General features: G+C 38.1%; 1 protein-coding gene across 3 annotated transcripts in view; it reads left to right on the top strand.

Annotated features, from left to right (window-relative positions):
* The window catches only part of ttc28 (tetratricopeptide repeat domain 28), a 323,900-nt gene that overhangs the window by 248,899 nt on the left and 47,501 nt on the right, over positions 1-27,500 (top strand). For all 3 annotated transcript variants that reach the window (XM_079860763.1, XM_079860762.1, XM_079860764.1), the window contains 2 exons: positions 9,444-9,951; positions 23,023-24,364. In XM_079860763.1, the coding sequence (XP_079716889.1) occupies positions 9,444-9,951; positions 23,023-24,364 (1,850 nt within the window). The remainder of the gene's footprint in view (positions 1-9,443; positions 9,952-23,022; positions 24,365-27,500) is intronic.

Genomic DNA, 27,500 nt, shown 5'->3' with positions numbered 1-27,500 from the left:
TCAGAGATGGGCTTCCGAACATCGATTTCTTCCGTGTCACCTCTTCTCATGAGGACCAGTAAAGTGCGAGTGAGTTTAAAGGTTCCCGGAGGACAGTTTCACCGCTGCACTTCTTCAGTTTAGTGTCAGACGTTTCTCCTAAACTACCTTTGGATGAATTAAAACGCACAGAATCGAGTCTGCAGTTGACATACAGTAAGAGTAGAGCTGTCAAATTAATGCGGATTGATGTTTATTAAATGAGTAAAGTATGAGATCATCGATTTTTCACAAATTCTTGGCAAATCTGAGCACAATATGAGACATTTTTGAGAAGCTCTAGAAGAGACACATGATATTTCTGGAGTATTTTTCTCAAAGCTCCAAAAGCACCTCTGTTTAATCGCATTGCTGTATAGAAGAAACAGCTGAGATATAAAAGTGATTTCTTTTTAGTGTTTGTCAAGCACTAAATGGGTTAAGACACAAGCTGGTAGTAAGCTGGCCCTTAATATGTGAAATATTATTATTTGTTTTTGGATTTTTTTCCACTCTTACACTGCAGAAAAAATATTTTTTTGTCTCATTTTCCAGTCCAAATATTTAAACATTCTTAAATCAAGATGCATTTACCACACTTGAGAAGCAAAATGACTCTTGTTTTCTGATAAACGTGTCAAAATTGTGTCAAAAACTTAATTCAAAAGGAAAGTCTCCATTGGCACATATCTTTCTTATTTTAAGCATTTAATTTTGTTTTGTTTTAAAAATAAACAAAACTTTTTCACATTATGAATAGTATTTGAATAAAGGGTAAAGATTTTGTAAGCATATTGTGTAGTTGAGCTTGGAGTCGATTGTTTTATTTGTGATGATAACGCAATGACAAATTGTGCGACGTAATTTTTGGCCAGACTGTCATTCAGAGAAATTATGAACACATGCGAAAATATTAATAAACATATTAATAACTGATTGTGTTGTACTTGTAGTCAATGTGATCTTTTTATTTTTCTATGCACCTTTTTTCATAGTAAAATAAAACCTGTACAGCTGTCGTGCTTTATGCCAAATAATTTTCCCAGATAAATACCGTAACCAAGTTTAGTGTTTCGTTCTTCCCTCATATTTAAAAGTCTAAAATATGTTCCTAAAATTTTGCACAAATTTTCCAAAAACATAAACTCATTTAATTTTGTTTTGTTTTTTTCCAGAAAACCTTAATATCTTGAGTCGCTTTGCTTCTCAAGTAAACGTGTCTTGATTTCAGACTGTTTGGATATTTGTACTGAACGTGTTTTCTGCAGTGTACCTGTTTTCTCTGTCTGAATGTGGTTATTTTTGACGAGAGTTGCAGTGATGTCAGGTCATTAAACCCTCACTCTGTAGTTTTGAGATCATCGTCTGTAGCGTCAGTTCAAAGAACGTCCCCGCAGACGGCTTTTATTGAAGTTAAGATGTCCACCGCTTTCTCATGACCTCACTTCTGGACCCTTTCTGAACAAAGAACAAAGGTTTACGTCAACTTGTGCACCTTTGAGAGCGTCGTGGCAGGAGAGAGAAAGAGAGAGAGAGAGAGACAGCAGGTTAAAGAATTAAAGCGAGTGCGGTTTTCTCCTGTCATTCTCTATGTCGAGATGTGAATCCGTGCTGCGCCAGCGCACACACACACACACACACACACACACAAGCAAGCCGCTGACTTGGGAAAATCAGCGAGGGGAGGGTGCAAAATCCCTCTTTATCGAAAATTGGCTCTCCCAGTGAACAGCCTCTAACAGAAATCCAGTGGGGTTTCCAAGGAAACCGTTCCACGGATCTGAAACTGTGAGCAAAGCTGGAGATGAATGGCTGATTTGTAGGACACACAACAATAGCGGTGCGAGGCATAATTGTACAATAATGAATAAAAATCAGGGAGAAAAGAGACAGGAGTTAGTGGTCAGGTGAGTAATGTCCAGTGAGGTGTGTGTTTGAGTTTAAAAGATTAAAGAATTATGTTTGTTTTTGTTTTTAATAACTCTACAAGTTCTATTAAACCATCAAAATCTTAGGAACATATTTTAGACTTTTAAATATGAGGGAAGAACGAAACACTAAACTTGGTTACGGTATTTATCTGGGGAAATTATTTGGCATAAAACACGGCAGCTGTACAGGTTTTATTTTACTATGAAAAAAGATAAATAAAAAGATCACATTGACTACGAGTACAACACAATCAGTTATTAATATTTAGTTTGTTCTCTCTTGTTTTTCGCATGTGTTCATAATTTCTCTGTATGACAGTCCGGCCAAAAATTACGTCGCACAATTTGTCATGTTTCATTGCGTTATCATCACAAATAAAACGATCGACTCCAAGCTCAACTACACAATATGCTTACAAAATATTTACCCTTTATTCAAATACTATTCAAAAAATATATATATATTGTGGATAATACCGTATTTTTTGGTGTACACACACTAGCATAGCTGTTGATTGTGACATAACTGCTTTTAGAGTGTATTGAATCCCTATGTTTAACAGATTCCTGAAAAAGGAGTTTCCTCCACAGTTCGTCATCTTTAATACCAGGAATGACCCGAAATGAAGCCCCGCGGCTTCAAACAGGGCTCACGATAGCATATCTCTGAACATAAGAAGACCTCTCTCCTGATGGAGGGTAATTGCCTCACCGTGTAACATGTCCCGGAGCCTTTAAACTCCGGCAAACCGCTGGAAGTTTTGATGGCTGGAGGTAATTGGTTCCAGGCGGCGCTGGGAAACGGAGAGTCGAAGGCCTTCAGCTGGACCGTCGAGTCCCTCCAGGTCCGTCTTTTGTCCCAGTGCCCCGAAATCAAGCGTTTTAACTTCTGTTCTATCAGGGCATCCGTCCCAGCACCCCATCGAGAAACAACCGTCCCCGTTACTCCCTAAATAGAGCGGATATCTGCGCCGAACATGTGGTTGTGTTTTAATCACTGTTTATAGTTTGATTGATGGAGCGTCAAGGCCAAAGTTGGACCTGCTGTCTTTTGTTGTGTGTCACGCGTTGTGTAATGTAAGCTCTGTTCCAGGATCTAGTGAGCTGCCTTGCTGTGTGTTGTCTATATAGGCCGCATGCTGACCGGAATGGACAGAGTTTGTAGTTGGCTAATGACACAATAATCTAATCATCTTGAAACTGTACAGAACATGCAAATGTTGGCTAAAATTGTTTTATCTATACTTTTCTGAAATAGTAATCAGAAATGTTTTTTGAGCATCAAATCATCATATTAGAGTGATTTCTGAAGGATCATGTGACACTGAAGACTGGAGTAATGATGCTGAATATTCAGCTTTGATCACAGGAATAAATTACACTTTACTATATATTCACATCGAAAACAGTTCTTTTAAAGGGGTGGTTGATTATGATTTCACTTTTCTAACTTTAGTTAGTGTGTAATGTTGCTGTTTGAGCATAAACAACATCTGCAAAGTTACGACGCTCAAAGTTCAAAGCAAAGGGAGATATTTGCTTTTAAAGAAATCGCTTTTTAAGGACTACAACAAACGGCTGGTAGAGACTACACCACATTCCTCCCGGGTTAGTGACATCACTAACCCTAAAATTTACATAAACCCTGCCCCCTGAACACAATTTATCATGACAGAATATGCTAATCAATGACTAGAAGATAACTACACATCAGCTGCATAAATTCATCAACTAACCATTCAGAAATGTCCTGTTGCTTCTACATGTTGTCACTTCTTCTTGAGTCTCTCCATCATTGTCCGACTCCGGTTTGAACATAAAAGGCTAAACATTTTTGAAATTTTCAGAGCATGTGTGTGTGAGTGCAAGCTGTTGAGGCTCCGCCCCCTGTGCCGGGAGCAGCAGCTCATTTGCATTTAAAGGAACAGACACAAAACGGTGCGTTTTTGCTCACCCTCAAAAAGTGACAATTTTAACATGCTATATAAAAATATCTGTGGGGTATTTTGAGCTAAAACTTCACATACACACTCTGGCGACATCAGAGACTTATTTTACATCGTGTGAAAAGAGCATTATACCAGCCCTTTAAATTTTCTTCACAATATTTCTGTTTTTACAGTATTTTTTGGTCAAATGAATGCAGCCTTGGTGAGCAGAAGAGACTTCTTTCAAAAATGTTTTAAAAATCTTTCCAACCCTAAACTTTTGAGCAGTAGTTTACTTCCACTTCGGGTTAAGTCAAGAGCTTTGCATTGTTGGATTAAAGAATTTCGCACGGTATTCTGTGTTTGTATATTGCAGGTCATTCCATGCATACAGAAATTGTGCACTGTTTACACACTATATGCTGTAGAAATAGTAATAGTTGCATGTTAGGATGCTATTATAACCATAGACACTTTTATTGCAATGCATTTTAGGATTGCGATCTCTGCAAAGAATGCATGTGATGAATTTTACCAAAAGACAAAACATTTTTAAACAGCAACCATGTCGTAAAAGTGGTTCTGTCTAGGTGAGCATCTCTCGTGTGTGTGTGTGTGTGTGTGTGTGTGTGTGTGTGTGTGTGTGTGTGTGTGTGTGTGTGTGTGTGTGTGTGTGTGTGTGAAGCTGACATACACCAGGTGTGACAGATAAGCTCTCCCTCTCGTCGCTGTAGTTTCAACAAGGTTACTTTAAAGTTCCTGATCTTGCTTTGATCGATTTGTCATTGCACTTTTTTTCATCTAAAGTAGAAATGTTTTTTTTTACTTTGTAATCTTTCACCAGAATGTAATTCATAAAATTGTAAGACTGTGATATTAAAAGACCAAAATTCAATATAGACCTTTTTAATGATGCGTATACTATGTAGGCCTAAGCAGATTAACCAAAATATAAATGCAATGCAGTTTTTGTGAAGCATCTTTCCATAGAAAACCATATTCTGTGCTCATCTGTATATAGGATGCATCATCAATGAGGTGTTTACTGAGTTTACCATTGTTTTAGTAGATTAAGGGTTTTCATTGTTGAGCGCTTTAGAATATCTTGCTGTTTTTAGTGATTGAAATACTTCAGCAGGTGCTGTATATGGATCATACGTGCTGTATATGAATCATACGTGCTGTATATGGATCATAAGTGCTGTATATGGGTGCTGTATATGGATCATACGTGCTGTATATGGATCATAAGTGCTGTATATGGGTGCTGTATATGGATCATAAGTGCTGTATATGGATCATAAGTGCTGTATATGGGTGCTGTATATGGATCATAAGTGCTGTATATGGATCATAAGTGCTGTATATGGGTGTTGTAATATGGATCATAAGTGCTGTATATGGGTGCTGTTTATGGATCATAAGTGCTGTATATGGATCATAAGTGCTGTACACTCACCTAAAGGATTATTAGGAACACCATACTAATACTGTGTTTGACCCCCTTTCGCCTTCAGAACTGCCTTAATTCTACGTGGCATTGATTCAACAAGGTGCTGAAAGCATTCTTTAGAAATGTTGGCCCATATTGATAGGATAGCATCTTGCAGTTGATGGAGATTTGTGGGATGCACATCCAGGGCACGAAGCTCCCGTTCCACCACATCCCAAAGATGCTCTATTGGGTTGAGATCTGGTGACTGTGGGGGCCATTTTAGTACAGTGAACTCATTGTCATGTTCAAGAAACCAATTTGAAATGATTCGAGCTTTGTGACATGGTGCATTATCCTGCTGGAAGTAGCCATCAGAGGATGGGTACATGGTGGTCATAAAGGGATGGACATGGTCAGAAACAATGCTCAGGTAGGCCGTGGCATTTAAACGATGCCAAATTGGCACTAAGGGGCCTAAAGTGTGCCAAGAAAACACCCCCCACACCATTACACCACCACCACCAGCCTGCACAGTGGTAACAAGGCATGATGGATCCATGTTCTCATTCTGTTTATGCCAAATTCTGACTCTACCATCTGAATGTCTCAACAGAAATCGAGACTCATCAGACCAGGCAACATTTTTCCAGTCTTCAACTGTCCAATTTTGGTGAGCTCGTGCAAATTGTAGCCTCTTTTTCCTATTTGTAGTGGAGATGAGTGGTACCCGGTGGGGTCTTCTGCTGTTGTAGCCCATCCGCCTCAAGGTTGTGCGTGTTGTGGCTTCACAAATGCTTTGCTGCATACCTCGGTTGTAACGAGTGGTTATTTCAGTCAAAGTTGCTCTTCTATCAGCTTGAATCAGTCGGCCCATTCTCCTCTGACCTCTAGCATCAACAAGGCATTTACATACTTTGTAAACCCTAGAAATGGTTGTGCGTGAAAATCCCAGTAACTGAGCAGATTGTGAAATACTCAGACCGGCCCGTCTGGCACCAACAACCATGCCACGCTCAAAATTGCTTAAATCACCTTTCTTTCCCATTCTGACATTCAGTTTGGAGTTCAGGAGATTGTCTTGACCAGGACTAGTGGTCGACCGATATATCGCCGAGGCCGATATATCGGCCAATATTTGGAATTTTTTAGATATCGGCATCGGCCGATAAATATTTCCGTTTGGCCGATATATTTCAAAACAGTTTGTGACTGTGCATTAGCGCTTTTTTCCACTGACGCGAACAGAGCGAGCGTGAATGAACTGAATACACTCGCTCTGCTCCGCCCAGCACCGTAAAACAAGCCACTCAGAAGTGAAGCAGACATCTGACAGACACAGTAAATGACCATTCGCATTCGCTTTCTAACCTGACGCTACATTGTGTTACACACAAAAACACTCCGGCGTGCAGCAGAGTCTATTCAAACAGTACCGTGATATGTCAGATCCGCAGCCCAGCGGTAGCTCCAGTGGCGGTCACAGATGTGATATAAACGAATTCAAACAAAACTGAAAACATTTTACCTCACAAACAGTCAAAAATCCTGTGACTGGCTGTTCCTCAGATACGCGCGTTGTTCTCGGGTTACATTTAAACTAGGCGCTGTTTTCCAACGGACTCGCGTGCACGGAAAAGCTGGGTCGCGTGCATTACAGATCAGTTGGTCGCGTGAGGTGGATGAGGAGAACACTATGTAATAATATTACGTTTGAAAATAAATCCTTGAAAATGTTATTCACTATCTACTGTATTTATTTATCCATGATTGGCGTAATATCGTGTGTAGTATACATTTTCATATGTTCATGTATGTCATGCAAATACATGTGACGGCTTGCAACGTTTTAAAGAAACAAACAAGCAAAACTAAACACATAAATCATTATTATTTAAATATACTTTAAGTAAAACAACCTGTTTAAAGTAAATAGTGTAAATAAACTATGTGAGATTTCTATTTAACTAGCCTATGTATTGTACATAAAATGTATGTAGCCTAATTTCACATACTATTTTGTCATTCATTTATGAATATTGTATCGATTGGTTCATTACTGATAAATGTTATTTGTAACCTGCAGTAAGCAGCAGTAATTATTTGACTGAAAAAATGACTAAATATTAAAGCAGACAAGAAGCTGCACTAAAACTTTATTTATTGAAGTGTTACCTTACCTTTTTGTTTACATTTTAACTTCTTAGTAAATATTTTTTTTTATTGCAAAAAGAATTTTGCATAAATAGTATGTACAATAAATGTTCATTTAGTTTCACCAATATTCTTTATGTCTCTCATTTACTGTATTCACATGTATTGTATCGGCCTCATATCGGCCAATCGGCCAGATTGCTTTCTCAATATCGGCATCGGCATCGGCCATTAAAAATCCCATATCGGTCGACCACTAACCAGGACCACACCCCTAAATGCATTGAACCAACTGCCATGTGATTGGTTGATTAGATAATTGCATTAATGAGAAATTGAACAGGTGTTCCTAATAATCCTTTAGGTGAGTGTATATGGATCATACGTGCTGTATATGGATCATAAGTGCTGTATTTTTCACATTTTTTTCTTCTTTTTTCTTCTTTTGAGAGGTGATCTAAATATCTGTGGCTTGAAACGGATGTAAAACTGAGCTTGATGTTTCGCTCTCCAGGTCTCCTCACCAGTCATGTGACTGAAAACGATGAATTGTTGTTCTGAAATGCAGTTTTGACACCATTGAAGCCGATGAAGCTGTACTTGCGTGATGTCGTCTCTAAGATGACCGTCGAGAGGACTGCGTTAGCTTTAAGACGACTTTGATTCTGCTGAAGAAAGTTGTTTGTGGCTAATGGGCTTCCCATCGAGCATGTCATTCTGTGAGATGGCCTTTGTCTCTCGAGTCCCGGCTGAACATGCGAGAGATTTCCACAAGGCCTCGGCATATTTTTTACGGATTTTGCGAGAGATCAGCGTCTCTGCTAAGATTTGGACTTGAGAGGCTTCACGGGTTTTGTTCTCGGCAGACAACACGTTACATGGCAGAGCGCTTTCAGCTCTTCTCGATGTCTCTGTAATGGGATGCACTGATATCACACAACTTTGCCATATGTTTCGAGGATGAGAGCTGTGTTTACTTATCTAATCGCTGCTTAATATAAAATAAAACAGTGAGACATAGGAGGCCGTGTGTATTAGTAATTATACCACAATTAAAGGAATTATGAAATCATCTCACCCTCATAACACAAATAACTTCAGTATTATTTATATAATATAATATTATATTTTATTAATATTGGAATTAGATTTTATATTTTTTATATTTTTGTTTTTCATTTTTGGGGGGTCATTTTATTATGTGCTTTTGTCATTTTTACTAGCTTTTGTTTTTTAAATATTTATATATGATATATTTTATACAGTATATTTGTATGTATGTTATTTTTATTAGTTTAAGATATTTCTATTTAACTGCTTTGTTTCAGTTTGTTTTGGTAATTATGTTATAGCTTTTTTTATTTTTATTAGTTTTTTTTTTTTTTTTTGTATTTCTATGTAGCTTTAATTTATATTTATATTTTCGGTTTTGTTTTTTATTTAAGTTTTAGTCATTCTGTTACATGTTTCTGTTATTTTTTTAATACTTTAAAATATTTCTATACATTTTTTAAATTATTTAAAATTGTTTTTTTTATTTTTTTATATTTCTTTTATTATTTTATTTTAGTACTTCAACTTTAATTTAGTTTAATTTAATTCAGTTATTTGCCAACATTTCTAATGTGCGTTTGTTAAATTTTATCATCTAGTATTTATTTTATTTCACAGTTTTTTTAATAGTTTTAGTTAACAAGTGCTCATGCTGCTCTTTTCCCATATCATGAAAATTGAACGATTCACACTGTTAAGCTTTAAAAAGTACTATAAAAGTAGTTTGTGAATCTTATCATCAAAATATACATGATTACATGCAGCAAATTTCAATTTTAAACATTAAAACATGATGCATACCTTCACGATAAGCCATGAAAGAAAGTTTTTGACCTCATCCTCCTCAAACCTGGCATGAAGTGTTGTGAGGAACCGTTTTTGACGCTTCAGATTTGAGCATTGCATCTTCTCTCTCTCCTTCCACAGGCGGCGTCTTCAGCCCTCAGCAGTTTGGGTCACGTCTACACGGCCATCGGCGACTACCCCAACGCCCTGGCGAGCCACAAGCAGTGTGTCCTGCTGGCCAAACAGTCCAAGGACCAGCTCTCCGAGGCCCGTGAGCTGGGCAACATGGGAGCGGTGTACATAGCCATGGGCGACTTCGAGAACGCCGTGCAGTGCCACGAACAGCACCTGAGCATCGCCAAGAGCCTCGGAAACAAGCGCGAGGAGGCGCGCGCCTACAGCAACCTGGGCAGCGCTTACCACTACCGGCGTAACTTCGACAAGGCCATGTCCTACCACACACACGTGCTGGAGCTCGCTCAGGAGCTGGAGGAGAAGAGCATCGAGATGAGGGCGTATGCAGGCCTGGGACACGCCGCCCGCTGCATGCAGGACCTGGAGAGAGCCAAGAAGTACCACGAGCAGCAGCTCAGCATCGCCGAAGGCCTGAAGGACCGCGCCGCCGAGGGCAGGGCTTCGTCCAATCTGGGTGAGCTCTGGCGAACACGGGTCACAACACCAACACCATTTTATTAGATTTATTAGATGTCTAAATAGCTTTTTATTTCAGTCATTTGTTTATGCTTTTGTCATTTTAATTAGCTTTCTATGTCTTACTAATTTATTTCAGCTATTTCCCAAGTCGTTGCCAAGCTTTTGTTGGCAAAATTGAGCAAAAACTAGAGATGCACCGATATTGACATTTTGGCCAATACCGACAACCGATGATTCTTTATAGTTGAAAGCCGATAACGATACATTTACTAGATAAGTAAAATTAGATAAGATATTATGTCTTGTTTTTCCGGGGGAATTAATCAAAATTAAGTGAGTTTTTGCTTAAAACAAGCTAAATTGGCTGTTCATGGGGTCAGAAAAATAATCTTAATATTCAAACAGAAACAAGATTATTTCTGTTACCCCATGGACAGATAATTTAGCTTGTTTTAAGCAAAAACTCACTTAATTTTGATTTATTTCCCCCAGAAAACAAGACTTTTTTACTACATTTTACTACTTCACTTTACTACTATTTCTGTTTCTATTTCTTACTAATTTATTTCAGCTATTTCCCAAGTCGTTGACAAACTTTTGTTGGCAAAATTGAGCAAAAACTAGAGATGCAACGATATGAACATTTTAGCCGATACGACAACCGAAAATTCTTTATTCTTTATAGATTCAGATAAATCTAAATCCAAATTTTTATATAATTTTTTTAAACAATTCAAAATCATCAGAGCCCATGTGAAGTGTTTTAGCTGAAGGAAATAATACATTATTTATCGGCTTTAATATATCGCCCACATTTTCTTATCAGGACGATAACATTACAAACAAACATATATCGGCCGATACCGATATGGTGGTCGATATATCGTGCCTCCCTTGCAAAAACAGTCAAAAATTATAATTTTATGTTTAAAAATGGTCAAATCATATAATCACCTTGAACTGTTATATAAAATGAATATCAAATTTGGCAATCTTGCTGATATTCGAGAAAATAGCGCTCTTGCTCATGTGATATTGTTTAGCTATATCATGTTATAAACGCAAAATACAATAATTCATACAAGAGCAATTCCTATCGAATGTTTGTGGGCATTTTTATTACTTGTGGTGGCGTTTTCCAACCTTGCACGACTCCAGTTTATGTCAAAGTCAGACTAGCTTGCTTGTTTTTAAGGTGTAATAAAGGGCTATTAGGCTGTATTGAACTGTTTTAATAGTGGTTTAATTTCACAGTCCTGATGTTTATATAAATGTCTTGCAAAAAGGCCACTTATCTAGTCAGAGGCCCAAAAAAGCAGGTGCTTGAGCACGGTGACGTTTAATCAGCACTTCTCCAATGTCATTTTGGTGCATCACTACTTTTGGAAAAACTAAACCAAACTAAGACACCAGCTTAAACTAGCTAAGAGCATCAGAAAACCAGCTTAGACTGGTTTAATGTGGCTTTTTCAGCCGGAAATTGTTCCTTAGAGTGGCGAATTGAAGCTGTTTTTGCTGAATGAATGACAAGTTTACATTTTTAGGTGAATTGCTCCTTTAATTAAACATAAAGCTGGCAGAAATGAAAATTCAAAGCCTACCCAAGAAAATAAATCAAGGCCAATACATAATGTTATTAGCTTGAAATATACAGTCATGATTGCTTTTGCGCATTACATTTGTCTAGTTATTAAGAACAACAGCGTGGATGAATATTTATGTTTCTATTTCCAGTTTAGTGGCTCGATGACTCTTTGCTCCTGCAGGGGTCTAAACCATCGGTGTGCCAGACCTACGGCTGATGAATCGCAGCCGTCCAAACCGAGTGTTTCAAAGCCCGTCTAATCTCTCACTCTGACTTTTATTGCTCCAATCTCACGTTCCCTCTTTCCATCAGTCTGATCCGAAACGCTCCGTGCTCTCAGATAAATAAACTCCCAAAAGAAAAATGTTGCCACAGGACTGTTAATATCAGGATTACGGTAGAGTGCACAAGATAGTGAACATTTTAGGAGTCAAATCATGTCTTTTGTGCTGGATTTGTACATTTAAAATGTGAGTGCAAAACTCTTAAACATCATGCATGGTTTATTTAGCCCATTTTATCATCAGTCAGCATTGGCAATGTTATTAGCGGCCAAGGACTGAAGGTGTATTGTATCCATTAGTGTTGTTATTCCTCCTCCTTCTTCTATCGCAGCCCATAGAGCTGATTGCGGGTAAATGATGAAATTTGGCACACAGATAGAGGACAGTCTGAATGTTAACTACAGCAAATTTGGAGTCTCTAATTCATTCCCTCTGGCGCCACCAACTGTTCAAAGTTGCACTTACAATTTGAACCATAAGGGAGAGAAACTAAATTATTTTCCCACTAATTCGATTGCACCCTATGACATCTTTTTCCATCATACATTTTTTTCCACCATTTAGAATTTTCCAAACATTCGTACTTTTTCAAAATTTTCTTTCATGAAAATTGGCTCAGATCATCTTCAGACCGTGCTGGCAAAAAGCTTTTTGATAGACCCAACCGTTTTCGAATAACGCACCAATGGATTTGACAAAGAGCAAGTCAAAATGACTGCGAGGCTACGTATATCTCCGTAACTCTTTAGCGTATTGAGACAAATCTTGGTACATGTCATCACAAGCATGACCTGAGACTACTTGCAGAGTTTCGGTTCAGCGCCACATACTGGTCAGAAGAAAAATGACTATTCTCTTTTGATTCAGCGAATGAAATGATACCCACTTTTCCCATATCGACCATCTTGAATTTAGTTGTAAAATGCTGTATTTTATGAATGCATTAGCATATCATTATGTGTCGTCTGCACAATGAAATGAAGCTACTCAAAAGGTTTTGAGATAGCGCCACCTTTTGGTAAATAATAATAATGACATTTAAAAACAATATGCCAATAGCATTTGATTCATTTTAATGAAACTGGTCTTGATAGATTCCTTAGAACAACGATACTAATTGACATATTTGGTTCGAAATTGCTGTCCGCCATTTTGAATTTCTCCTAGACCGTTGGTCCGATTTGAACCAAAAATGGCTAAGATCATCTTCAGACTATGCCGGCAAAAAAGTTATTAAAAGCTTTTTGATTGACCAAACCGCTCTCGAATAACATCACCAAATTGATGCCAAGCTGATTCTGATGCTGTAACTCTGCAAAACTTCGGCATATTGACACCAAACTTTGTCCGTGTCATTGTCACCTCACGCTGACCACACCACATTAATGTGGTAACAGCGCAACTAACGGTGATGATACACAGGGCAACTTTTTGAGCAATGTTGCTGGGCAATCTGGCCGAGCGATTGTTGCTTGGGCACTTTCCCATTGAAAATGGGCAATAAATTTCTATCTGGATAATTTAGATCGGTCGTGGGCCCTGTGTCTCATCTGGTTGCCCGTTGATGGCAACATTGCCCAGCAACATTGCTCAAAAAGCTGCCCTGTGTATCATCACCTTTAATGGGTAAAAGTAATAAGCATTCGAATCATATTACTGGTGATAATGTTCATATCTTTCAGCTGTTCTGCTTAAAATAATCTTAAAGGGGTCATGAACTGGCTTTTTAAATTTTTTTATATTGTTGTCTGAGGTCAACTTATGACGTTCGCTTGGTTTTTACATTCAAAAACATCAGAATGAATAAGTAAAAGGCTATTTTCTACCCTGGTTTTGAGCCTAGCTCCCGGTTTTTATGGGCGTGCCGCATTGAAGACTTGGAAGTAAACGCCCACTGCTATGATTGGATAACAGTTTTGCATATTATAATGAGTTTCATGTAATGCGCGAATCGGAGGGCGGGGCTAAACCGGCAGTGTTGAAGTAGGCGTTGATCTTCTTCTGCGGAGGCGGGGTTTGTCAAAAGCTCAAGGAAAATGTAATTTCTCAGTTCATCACCCCTTTAAGATGTCTTTAATTTCTTATCGCTGCAGTTGCTTTTCTATAGTTTTTTAAGTTTTCCATATAATATTTATTTGATTTTATTTCAATTACCAATTGAAATAAATAATTCAGTTTTAATTATTTTATTTAATTTGAATAATTTTGGTTTACAATAACAGCACTGTCTGTAAGGCAAAACTTGTTAGTCAGATTGCTTAGGAAAGTTATAATACAGGTCAAGCTGCATGACTTGAGTTACCCGTCAAAGTTTAATAACTGCGGATAGGTGTTTGTTAAGATCTGTAACTATAAGCATGAGTTGTAGTGTTAGTGAAACACTCCCTGTTACTGCCATTTGTTCTATTTTCTGCAATCTTGAAGTGTTGATGAATTTCCATTGTAGCTCCATGAAGTCCATAGGGTGATATTTATGGCCTGTGAAGCTCTCGTGGAAACAAATTAAATCAATTTCTTTCCGCTTTTGCGTGCGGCTGTGATAAATTTGTATTGGAAGCTTGTACGATCAGGTGAGCTCATTTAAAGCGGGGATATAAATATGACTAGATTACTCCCAGCGTCTCTGAGGTTGTTACTCTGCGAACAGGTTTATTGTTCAGACCTAATGATGTCGGAGAGGTTGCACGGATGAATAATGCATCTTCTGCAGACTCATGCTAAGCTTTTTGAAAACGCAGAGTCGACGGCTAGCATCCCGGCACTCTTTCACTCACAGGACAGGAGCGGCTCGGCTTGATCGATCAGAGTTATTAATAGCTGGAAGTGCTGAGAGAATAGTAGCGCTTCTAAAATGAACAATCTCACGCGCTGCTGAGAAACCTGGAAGTCCACAAATTGATCTCGCTGTCAAAGGTTGAGTCTGAGAAAGGCAACAGATGTTTAAAGGTAAAGCAGGCGTGTTTATTAAAGCTTTATCGTGTTTACTCGTAGACTGATTGGGCTCCACAAACATGTTTTATTAGCTATCGATATCTATGTACCTAAAAGTCAAGTCGTGCTCTGGAAGAAAAAATCCCATTCATTTTCTCCATAGAGACATTGATTTTTAATGGGTTCAATAATTTAAAAAAAATAATTTACTTATTTATTTGGTTTATTAGCCAAATTGATGCCAAAGAGAAACATTGTTCAGCACTCAAGCATTTTCCATGAATCCATTTTGTAATATTTTGATATTTAAAATGCAATATATAAAATGTATAATGTAATATTTAATAATATAGTATACTTTAATATTTTGCAATAGATGCAATATTAAAAATAAACAATCATTTAAAATATTGTTTTACGCAAAAACTCATAATTTTACGTTATACCGTTTTATTTGATTAGGTCATCATTGTAATAATTTTTTCCATAACAGAATTAAGTGCACAATCATGTGTCTTTTTATGATTTGCTCAATTTTTGTGTCTAATAAAAGTTTTACAAATGTTCAGAATTATTGGAGAAAAAATGAATCGTAAAAATACAGAATCAATGCTACTGAAAAAGTGCATAATTTTGTGATTCATGCATAATTATTGTAATATGCATAAACGATTTTTGCAATGTATTCAGAGCTTGACTATCCATAGATTCCTATACCAATATAAAGATTATTATCACTGCATTTACTTTGATTATTTTAGCATTGAATCAAAGTTGTGTCCCTCAAGCACAGCCGAAACACGTGTCCTCCTTCTCCGAGCCCTTTTCCGCTCAGGTGGGATGATGCTAATGCTCTCGACTCATATTTTATTAAAACTGGTTTTGAGTTTGGTTGTTGTTGCGATATTTAAGCCCTGAGCAACGTGAATTTGATCCTGTTGTGATAGTGCTGAGTGAACGGTAACTGGAGGCCATAAACACACTTCACACACACACCGCGGTCAGAAGCGTGAGGACACCAGCGTTCAGATGTGGACTGTGTGTGTGTGTGTGTGTGTGTGTGTGTGTGTGTGTGGATTAAGATGTAGGTTTGTGAGGTTAAAGTGGTGTGTGTGGGTGTGGGTGTGTGTGTGTGTGTGGATTAAGCTGTAGGTTTGTGAGGTTAAAGTGGTGTGTGTGTGTGTGTGTGTGTGTGTGTGTGTGTGTGTGTGTGTGTGTGTGTGTGTGTGTGTGTGTGTGTGTGTGTGTGGATTAAGCTGTAGGTTTGTGAGGTTAAAGTGGTGTGTTTCTGTGGGGTTAGCGGTGTCTGGGTTGTGTGTTACTAGGGTTTCAGTATTGTTAGTGAAATGTGTGTGTGTTTTAGTTTGGTTAGCAGTAGGGATGAATGATTAGAAAAAAAAAAAAAAAAAAAAAAAAAATTCTCATCAAAATTTAAATAGTGATTTAAAATGCAATTAAACAAACAAACAAACAAACAAACAAACAAACAACAACAACAAACACCAGGTTCGCTGTACTTGTTTGTAGAGCTGCATAATTTGGCCAAATATTTTGTTATTATACATCAATATGACTATAAAATAATAATAATTATTATTATTTTATTATTATTATTATTATACAAATAATACAAAATATTAAACAAAGTATTTGTAATATTATTTCACTGTAAAATTAAGAAAATTTGTATTTTGGAAAATTATATAATAATAATACAATTTTACAAATAAATAGTAAAATGACAGTAATATTTCTGGCTCAAGTATTGTTAGCAGTGTGTTTCAGTAAGGTTAGCGGTCTGTATCTGTGTGTGTGTGTGTGTGTGTGTGCACTCGTGTGTGTGTGTGTTTGTGTGCGGGTGTGTTCGTTTCTGTGTGTGCGTGCGTGTGCGCGTGTGCTTGCGTGTGTGTGTGTGTGTGTGTGTGTGCGCGCACGGGCAATTGTGTGTGTTTTTGTGTGTATTTGTGTGCGTGCGTGTGTTTGTGTGCAGGTGTGTGTGTGTGTGTGTGTGTGTGTGTGTTTTTGTGTGTATTTGTGTGCATGCATGTGTTTGTGTGCAGGTGTGTGTGTGTGTGTGTGTGTGTGTGTGTGTGTGTGTGAGTCTGTGTGTGCACTCGTTTGTGTGTGAGATTTTCTCCCATGACTCTAGTTTTAGAACATTACACATTGTTGATATTAATTTCCTCCGCTCCACAGCTGCAGGCACAATATTAGCCGGTTTATCTCATTTATTTTTCCTTAGATTAATATTCAGAGTCATTTAAAGACTCATGGAGCTGCTTTAGGACTAATGCTCCTCTCTAATGTACTGAAGCTTCTCATGACGTAAAGTAAATCATTATCAACTGTTGAAAAACACACACTGGTTGAAGACTTACACATGTTGTGTTCATGCTTATGCTGCGTTCACAACATATCATAATTATTATGTCTCGAGATGACTACTTGTTAATTTCTACATTCACCAATACATTATTTAAAATCAGTAGTTGTATCTATTAACATTAGTTAATGCACAGTGAACTATCATGAACTGTATATTTTTAAACTAACATAAAAAAATATATTGCTCATAGTTAGTCTATATTAACTAATGCATTAACTAATGTTAACAAATGAGACTTGAGTGTTGTCGATATTTATAATGCGCATTTGTAAACTCTGGGTTAACATTTTTACATGCATATTAGATTTAAAGTGCTTATCAATCTGGAAATGTGCTCTTGTTGTCATAAATCTTTAGAAACATATCACAAAAATGAATATATTAATATTTATATTATAATTAATATTATATGAAATGTTTATTGGGACTGTCTCATTATGGTTTGGTCATCAGTTGCTAAACAACTCGCCATTGCAGAATTAGCAGCGCTAAAGGGTTCATATCTCAGGGTGCTCACCTCATTTCCAAATTACAAGTGTGAAACGTTACTTAAAGACCCGTTAAAAGCGTCATTAACACGAGGTTAAAATGCATTAACCCAGGGTGAAGTGTAGTGTGAAAAGCCGGTTTGATGTGTTGCTTTGACAGTTGTTACCAGCGGTCACGTCTGAGGCTCTGTTTCCACAGACAGTTATTGTTTGCCGTCTCCAGTGCGCCGCGGGGGTGCAAGTATGCGACAGCGCGCCAAAACCTCCAGAGATACTGAGGAAACACTGCAATATTCCAAAATAGATCTCTGAAAATTCCAAAGAATTCCAGAGGCCAGACTCCCGTTAGACATTAAGCAGGGTGTTTATCAACAATCTGTGGCTGGTAAGAAACACTAACCACGCTCGAGTTTGCCGAAAGTGGAAGCAGAGAATAAACACAAGCTTTTCCGCAAGAGACCTAATGCAAAATTAATGCATCTGGGAAACTGTTGCCAGCCGCAGTTTTACTGTTCGACTGAAGCCAACAACAAAGCTGACCATAGACTCCCAGGAATCTCGACGCGTTCAAAGTCTGCCATTTGTTTGTCCCCATTTTCCCTCGAGCTTTCGGAGACTGGCTCTGAGCTGTAAATCAGACTGCAGAATATCGGGCCTAGTTAGCGTTCACCGTTTCAATGGGAGGAGACGAGACTGGAATGGTTTTGAGAGACAGACAAGAATCATAACAAAGGAAAATAGCTCTGGAACTGACATGGCTGTGCTTATTATTATTATCATCATCATGTTTTTTACTTTCCGTCAGCCACCTCTTATTGCAGTCACTTTGCGTACAATTTTGGTTTCCGTTAAATAAGTAGAGTGTGTGTTTGAGGTGAAGACATTAAGAGGGGTCGCTTCTAGTCGTTTTTCTGCTTTTCTTCAGCCATGAAACAGCTGCAGAATGAATCACAACACAATAAACTTTGATTTGTGTAACGTACTCTGAGAACCAAGTTGGAGACAGGATCTAGATGCAGATAAAAATTGTGTTTAATGGCTCAAAAGAGTAATTCATGAGCTTCACCATAACAATGAATCCATGTTCACACGAACATTAGAACAAATTCATTCAGACAGTGATCTGTACAAGTAAGAATGAACTAATTAGATAACACGAGACACCTGAGTGTAATTAGCGAAAACAAAAGAACTACAAAGACCATGAACAGAACTACAAAAGGAACATGAAATCTAAGGACAATTCTCACGATAAAAGACACGACAAAGCACCGGTTCCTTACAATTTGAAGCAAAACGATGCTTGAAAATTGGAAGAAAAAGACAAAGCTATAAGATTATTGAGCAAAATTGATCTTTTTTCCCATGAAGCATTGCAGATAACATAATCGAATCAGAAATAATAGTACAATATGAAGCGGGTTAATTGATTTCTGTCATGAAATGGTAAAAAACATGTATATTTTTGGTTTTGTCGGAATAGATCTGCTACGCTAGTGCTGTTATTGTTGCTTCTGCAGAGCAAGTATGGGACTAGGGATGGACGGTATGAAAATTTCATATCGCGATAATAGTGACCAAAACTATCGTGATTATCAATATTATCACGGTTTTGTTAAAACGAGATGAAAGTGTTCAAAAATAACTGATGCTCACACTGAAAACATTTCAACAAGTTTTATATTTGAAAATCAACAAACAACAAATAAAACAAGCAGCTCTATGCACTTTTTTAAGCAAGATTATATTCTGTGGCATTTCCTTCCTTAAAATGACCGCATTATGATAGCGCACATGTATCACAACGTACGCGCACGCACTTTCTCATTTCATTCAAATACAACTTGCTGTCTTGCGTCTCCGTTTTCGATTGTATTGAAAATGAAATCAGAGTTGATTTATTGTTTACTGAGTTTGATAATATTTTTGTGATCATCTTGTCTGGACGATTGTTTTGTACGCTGTACAAAATTAATTTATAAACATGTAAGATTTAAAACATTAATCTGCCATTCCTTCTTGAATAAAAAAACACTAACATTGCGCGCTACGCCTGTTGCTGGCTGGACAGGATTTACAGTGAGTTATTAAAATCGCGATAATCAAACACGGTTTTAATGATAATTCAATTTTAAACGATATTACTAACCGTCAGTACATTTTATCGTGGTTTATAGTGAAACTGGTAATCGTCCCATCCCTATAATGGGACTTTCTACTGCCAATACACACACCACACACTGCTGTGAGCAAGTGAGACTTGCTGCTGCTGTACAATATAGCGTACATGAATTATCCCATAGCAGATGTGTACAGGTGGAGCTGGGCAAGGAGGAGGGTTTCTGAAACCATCAGCAAATGCTGACCAATTGATTGAGCTGCGAGCTCATTGGCTACTGATACAGCTGGAACCAATCAGATGTGCCCTATAGAGAATGATGTGATTGCAAGCAGATTGAGTTAAGGACCGATTAGCCTGCGCCATATAGAGTTTCATGACAGAGTTTGTATTTCAGTTGTAAAAATAATTATATGAAATGGGGAGTGAGACCAACTCGATTACGTAATATGCAATGCTTTGAGTGTTTTAGCATGAATACTGATTGGTGCGTCTCTTCTCATCTCTTTTTTGTCTAATTAAATAATCTTTTTTTGCAAAAATCGCCCTCTATATGCTCCTTTTTTTATTTTTTTATTTATTGATGGACAGAAGTGTGCTATGGTCACACAGCCCTTTTGAGCTCAACATGTTAAACTTGTCATCATGACATGATTTTGACATGAAATCAGAGAATATGCGTTCTATTATTCAATGTACTATATTAAGAATTTAACACATTTCTAACGACTGCTGGTTGATCAGTTTCATTTAGCTGTCAAAATCTCGTCAGAGAAGTTGAGCTTTGAAGGCGAGTCCATGCTAAAGCTAATTAATTCGGAGTGTCACAGCCTTTACGGAAAGCTTGAAAGCGACAGCTATGTAATGAGTTCAACTAGGACGCTCCCAGTAAAAAATAAAATAAAGTCATGGCGTTTCAGTCATTTGGGGTTGAATATTGTGCCATTTGAAGATTAAATTACTACATTTCACATGCATTCAGGCGAAACGACTGCCTGGGGAGGGAAGTATTTTTAATGTTTGTTTGAAGGCCTGCCCATCACTCGTTCCACATAGCAGGGCATCAAAGCTGGAAAGACCTCATCAAAATCCCACTTCTGCTAATGTAGGCAGAGGCTCTTAGAGCCATAGCATCTTCTTTAGCCTTATACTGCAGCATTGCAATTATTATTCTCCCCTTATAGCAGATGCTGAGGAGTTTTTAACCTTTTCACTGACCTCCGATCAGTCTCAGATCCTGTTCCCCCATCTCATGCTTCCTTCTCTCTGCGTGTCGGCTCAAGGGATTTAACTTTAGCGATAGGGCCATATGCATTCCTGCAGCGTCCGCAGGTGACCGTGTAATCCTCTTAACTAACCTATCAAAGAAGTGCTGCTTTTGTTTTGTCGTCTGATCCCATTCTTAACACGAAATGCTGAAGATAAAGCAAGCTAGGGTGTGATTGATATAGTCGCAGTTGCTTGTTAGCATATTATTACTTAAACTGTGCATATCTGTGATCAAATTAGACACAGTGGTATCACCTACAAGTCATAGCGTTTCCCGAACAATTGTTGTTGTTTTTTTATTTTATTTAACATATTGGTATCTTCATGAGCTGTAAGCTTTGATATATTTGATTACACTCCAAAACATATACTGTACAGTATGTACAGTATGCAAGTGTGTTTATTTTATTATTTTATACGTGCATTTTTAGTATTACTTTATAAAGTTCAAGCCATGTTGCATACCACCAGGGGGCGCTCAGCATACCACATTTTTAGAACAACTGGTGTAAATGATCCATTAGTTTAAGTAGATTGTGCACAAACACTCCCTACTGTTTGTGAATTATAAGCAGTCCCTTCTGTTAATTTGCAGACAGTAGGGAGTATTTATGGCCTAACCATGTAGAATTGTTCAGCTCAGCATTTCTGTTTTTAGCTCAAGGAAGTTTTTTAGTTTGTTGTGTTTACAGCAGTCACATTGGACAGAGCCAATATAAAAGTGTTTGAAAGTAAAAGCAGGATCAGTCGTTTTAAAAACAGATCTCTAGGTGTTGATCTCTTTCATCAAAGGTTTTGGTGTCTGGCACGTTTCACCTCTCATGTCTCCAAGGATTCATTTTCAAACAAGTCTCAAGATTTGTTCACTGATAAATGAAGAATCATGGGGTTAAGTATTGATAATTAGCCTCTGAAGACCTGGGCTGTTTTAGAGGAAATATTTGTGAATAGAGAAGAGCTCTAATGGGCGCTCAGTGTCAGGATACCAGCTTGGCACTGGATCTAATTGGATTTACCACATGCTGGTAATCCTGCCTTGGCACATGAGTATTGACACTGAGCAGATGGGCAACCCCTCACCCATTCTGATACCTACCCCCCGTCGCCTCCTGCTTGCTCAAACGCAGAAGGACACGCTCATGGCCCGTGACTCAGTCAGTGAGTCCCTCAAGATGCCAAGCCACTCTATCAACAATGGCTCTAAAAATCCCTTTCATCTTGCATGCTACTTTCCCCAATGTGTTTTCATTGGCGTCCCATTCCCAGAGCTCATTTTCAGGTCAGCCGGCATCTTTGACAATTACACAAATGGTCACCACAGACTTCCCAGTTTTGCCCCACTGACACGTCTTGTTTTCCGCTCATCCCAGCAGTTTTCCTGACCCCCAATACTTAGCTCTGGTTTTCAAAGGAAAAGAAACCCAGTTAAAGCACACTGGTGTGGACCACAATTAAAGTTTCCCTTTGCTATAGTGCCCTCAAACCCTTTTTCCATCAAAAGTATTCATTAGCCCTTTTCCTCCCCTGTTCCTCTATTTTCCCCCCACTTACTGCACTGGAACCGGAGAGGCGGGACTGTAATGTTATGACGGTAATGATAATTTTGTGGAAAAGTGGTGAGACAACATTAGGGGGACCCAAAATTTGCAAGAAGTCTCCCTGGACTGAGCAAATCTGGCTGTTTTGATTGTCATCGCCTCATACTGGCGTATCTTTGGGGCGCAAAACTTTGATTCCAGACTATGCAAATCAGATCAGATCTCCTTTTTTAATTAAAAGATATTTCTGCAAGCGTCAGTGGGTTTTCCTCAGATCTTATTCCCTTTTTTCCGTTTGGATGATTTGCTTAGGGTACATTGTAGTTCAGGGCTTTCTTAAATGTAAAGCTAATCTTTAACACATGAAGAGGGATGGAAGATATCGAAAAGCCATTTTGGTTATCCTGTCAAGCATGATAAGCGCAATTCGGCTGTAACAATACAATTATTATTTTCTCCTCTACAGGAATCATCCACCAGATGAAAGGGGACTACGAGACTGCTCTGAAGCTGCATAAGGTTCATCTATCCATCGCTCAGGAGCTAAATGACTACGCCGCCCAGGGCAGAGCGTACGGAAACATGGGAAACGCTTACAATGCCCTCGGTGCCTTTGACCAGGCCGTACGCTATCACAGACAAGAGCTGCAGATTTCCATGGAGGTGAATGATCGTGCATCGCAGGCTTCGACACACGGGAACCTTGCGGTGGCGTACCAGGCTTTAGGGGCTCACGATCGAGCTTTGCAACATTACCAGAATCATCTGAACATTGCACGAGAGTTAAGGGACATCCAGAGCGAAGCTCGGGCCTTGGGCAACCTGGGAAATTTCCACTGCTCGCGGGGAGAGTTTCCCCAAGCCGTACCATACTACGAACAATACCTACGGCTTTCCCCGGACTTGCAGGATATGGAGAGCGAGGGTAAGGTCTGTCACAACTTGGGATATGCGCACTACTGTCTGGGCAACTTCCAGGAGGCGGTGAAGTATTACGAACAAGACCTGGCACTTGCTAAGGACCTCCACGACAAGCTGAGTCAAGCCAAAGCCTACTGCAATCTTGGCCTGGCCTTCAAAGCTCTTGGCGACTATAGCAAGGCAGAGGAGTGCCAGAAGTACCTTCTTTCCTTGGCACAGTCGCTGAACAATTCGCAAGCTCGATTTCGCGCCTTGGGCAACCTGGGCGACATCTTCCTTTGTAAGAAGGACGTTCCCGGAGCCGTCAAGTTTTACGAGCAGCAGTTGTCCTTGGCGCATCAGGTCAAGGATCGCAAGATGGAAGCGAACGCCTACGCAGCGCTGGGAGCCGCCTATCGGATGCTACAGAAGTTTGACAAGTCCTTAGGCTATCACACCCAGGAGCTGGAGGTGTATCAAGAGCAGGGAGACATCCAGGGAGAGTGCCAGGCTCACGGACACCTCGCCGCTGTCTACATGTCTCTTGGAAAGTACACCATGGCTTTCAAATGCTACGAGGAACAGCTTGAGCTTGGCCAGCGACTGAAGGACCCCAGCGTTGAGGCCCAGGTCTATGGTAACATGGGCATCACAAAAATGAACATGGGAGTGATGGAGGAGGCCATTGGCTACTTCGAGCAACAGTTGGCGATGTTGCAGCAGCTCAGTGGCAACGAGGCCGTGCTGGACCGTGGTCGCGCTTATGGGAACTTGGGAGACTGCTATGACTCGCTGGGAGATTTTGAAGAGGCAATTAAGTATTACGACCAGTATCTCTCCGTCGCACAAAGCCTCAGCCATATGCAGGACCAGGAGAAGGCATACAGAGGTCTTGGTAATGGACACAGGTAAGAGTTCAAGTCGATTTATTTGTCATTTGACAGAAAATATTTACACACACAAACAACATTTATGCGATAGAAGACATATCAAACCATGTTGCATCTGCAAATAAATGTTTTCTTGAGTTGAATCTATCCTTAAAGATTTTTTCACTTGTGTCTGCAAGTCATGAAAATCTGCCGGTGCGGAGAGACAAAATAAACTTGTATTTAAGATGCAAACTATGAAAACAAGAACTAATATCTTATGCAGTGTTGTTTCTCAAGTAAATGATATCTTGTTTTGAGGATTTTTAGATATATTAACTGGAAAATAAGTAAAACCGTTCTTAAGAACTCATTAAGATGTAATTTTTTCAAGTGTAGTTAATGTTTTGAACTACATATGTGGTAAATGTAGTTTGTTTTAAGATTTTATTTTGATATTTTAATGAAAATACTATAGTATATATCTATAGTATAAAAAAATAGTATATATATTTTTTGTGGTGTATGGACTTTGTGAAACACAAAGGTGGACAATACTTTTTGTCTTCAACAAGACCTTTATTGTTTCATGATAAAATTTCAAACCTAACAAAAAGCATTTTAGTGAAACGGCACTTGGTTTGATATTTTGTTTTTAGGTGATTTAAAGAGATAGTTCACCCAAAATGCTGTCATGGTTTACTCACACATATGCCATTCAAAACTTGACTTTCTGTGGAACTCAAAAGATTTTTTCAACTGTTTTTGTCAAAATTATGACAGTAAATTATGACAGAACTATTCCTTCAAGTGTCTAAATACCTTTTGACACCACTATAAATACAAATAGTCATACTAGTCATACAGAACTGCAATGTAATATGCTTTAGACACGCATATCAGACTGACAAGATTACATTTATAGTGTTGTGTGGGTGATTCATTAGCATGTTAGCATTAGCATGTAGTCTCGTGTGAATGATGATGCAACAGACTGCTTGTTATTCCAGTTGCTTTAATCTAAGAGAGGCACTTACTGTATCAGGAGGGCATGTGGACTGACACCATGAGGTCACAGAACGCTCTCACAACATGCATCAGATTGAAAATGGGATTGTTTTGTATCAGAGCACGACCCCACCTTCACTATGCATGCTAACATGCAGGTCTACAAGGGGATGCATACAGCATAAAAGCTCTTTCTGTGCTACTAACACACTTATGTTAGAAGTGTCGCTTGAGTGTGTCAACAGCAGAATCTCTCAAAATCTTCACTAATCTTAAAAAATACATGTAAATCATATCTTTGTTAGTACGTTTTTGCATTTTCATTTGCATAAGAACTTAGCAGATGTGTTGCAAGCTTGCCATTCAGGCAGGGCAATATCAAATATTTACAGTATATTCTGAATTAATCTTTTAAAAGTGTCACGTTATATTAATGCTCTTCTTATTTGGCCATTAGTTTCCTTCCTTATGACTTGTGAATATATTTTAATATTTAATAGCATCTCGCAAACAAGCAAAGTTGGATTTTAGATTGTTTCTGTGAATCAGTTTGAGGGATTAGTTTTTAACATTCTGATTTAAAGATTAGTTTGATCTATCAACAAACTTTCACATTTATCTATGTGGCATTTGATAAACAGCAATGTTTACTTAAAAATATTTAGCTTTTTAGTATTTAAAAAATGTCACATTCAGATTCTAAACGTTTTTGAGAGATAATCAGAGTTTTCAATCGATTCACTGATGTTGAGCCATTGCATTGTTTTTTTAGCTGCTCCTAGTCTTATGTATTTTATAATTCACTCCTGACACTCAATGCATTAGGATTTATTGTGGTGTATGGACGTACTTTATGAAACCCAGTTACATGATACATTTTGTCTCCTACAATAGAATTATTGTTTTATGAGCTGATATCAAGCTGCTTTTAGTAAAATAGCTCTTGGTTTCATATGTGAAAAAATAGCATTCATAAATTTTAGATGACTTCAAGTGATATTTCACCCAGAAATTAATACTGAATAAACTTTTAAACTCTGATTCTAGGATTTGTTTGCTTGATCTCTCAAAAATGTTCACAGAAATCCATGTTGCATGTGATAAACAGCAACATTTACTTAAATATTTTAGTAGATTTTAATCTTTAAAAAGCTACACAGAGACTATTTTTTGAGAGATAATGCAAAGAAATCTTTGAATCAGAGTTTTGAATCACAAGTTTGAAATCAGTGAATCAACATCAGAAAACAACATACATATTGCATCCCAAATACATATAACACATGCAAATATTGCATGTAATATAACAAAAAAACATATAAACATATAACAAATATTGAATATACTATAATGTTTTCAGCTAATGATCTAATAATGTTATATATCTTTTATAATTCGCTTTCATCCTTGCATTAGGATTTTTTTTTTGTGGTGTATGAAACGCAAAGTTACACATTATATATATATATATATATATATATATATATATATATATATATATACACAGTGCTAAAAACATTTATTTCATAAAGTGATTTTCCCCCCACTTTCAATTCTTTTACTTCAATGAAAGGTTAGATTTTTGCTAATTTTTTTTTTTTATAAAATAGCAAAAGGATAAACAATGCAGATTTATTTTTTACAGCCATCTTTGATCATATTTACCAAGGGGGCAAATAATTCTGACCAGTACTGTATATATATATGTATATATGTATATATATGATAATAATAGCACTCACACATTTTTAAGTGACTTATAGGAATCGTTCACCCAAAGAAATTAGTGTTGAAAACTCTGATTCAAAGATTTATTGGCTTGATCTGTCAAAATGTGCACAGCTATATGTATGTGTCTACCCAGCATCCCTCAGTGTGATCCGCCACACATCCATTTTAATTACTATCCAATCAGCCCTATAAGCGTTCCAGCTCCCGTCACAAACCCTGGTGGATTCTGCTTACCTAAACTCCCCACACGTGTATATGGGCATGAAATATGATGAATGGTTTGCTGCAGGGGCCTGTCAAAAGCTCGACACTGCGGATTGTGGGGAGAGAACTCACACCGGGCCCGAAATGAGCAAACCTCGTCCAAACCCAAACCCCCATCCTTCCCACAGTCCAACGGGAAGGTAAATTACACTGTCAGTTGTGACAATGCGCT

This window comes from Squalius cephalus (assembly GCF_949319135.1).
Source record: "Squalius cephalus genome assembly, chromosome: 24".
Taxonomy (NCBI): Eukaryota; Metazoa; Chordata; class Actinopteri; order Cypriniformes; family Leuciscidae; genus Squalius; species Squalius cephalus.
Note: the sequence above shows the minus strand (reverse complement) of the source record. Positions and strands in the feature narration are given on the sequence as shown.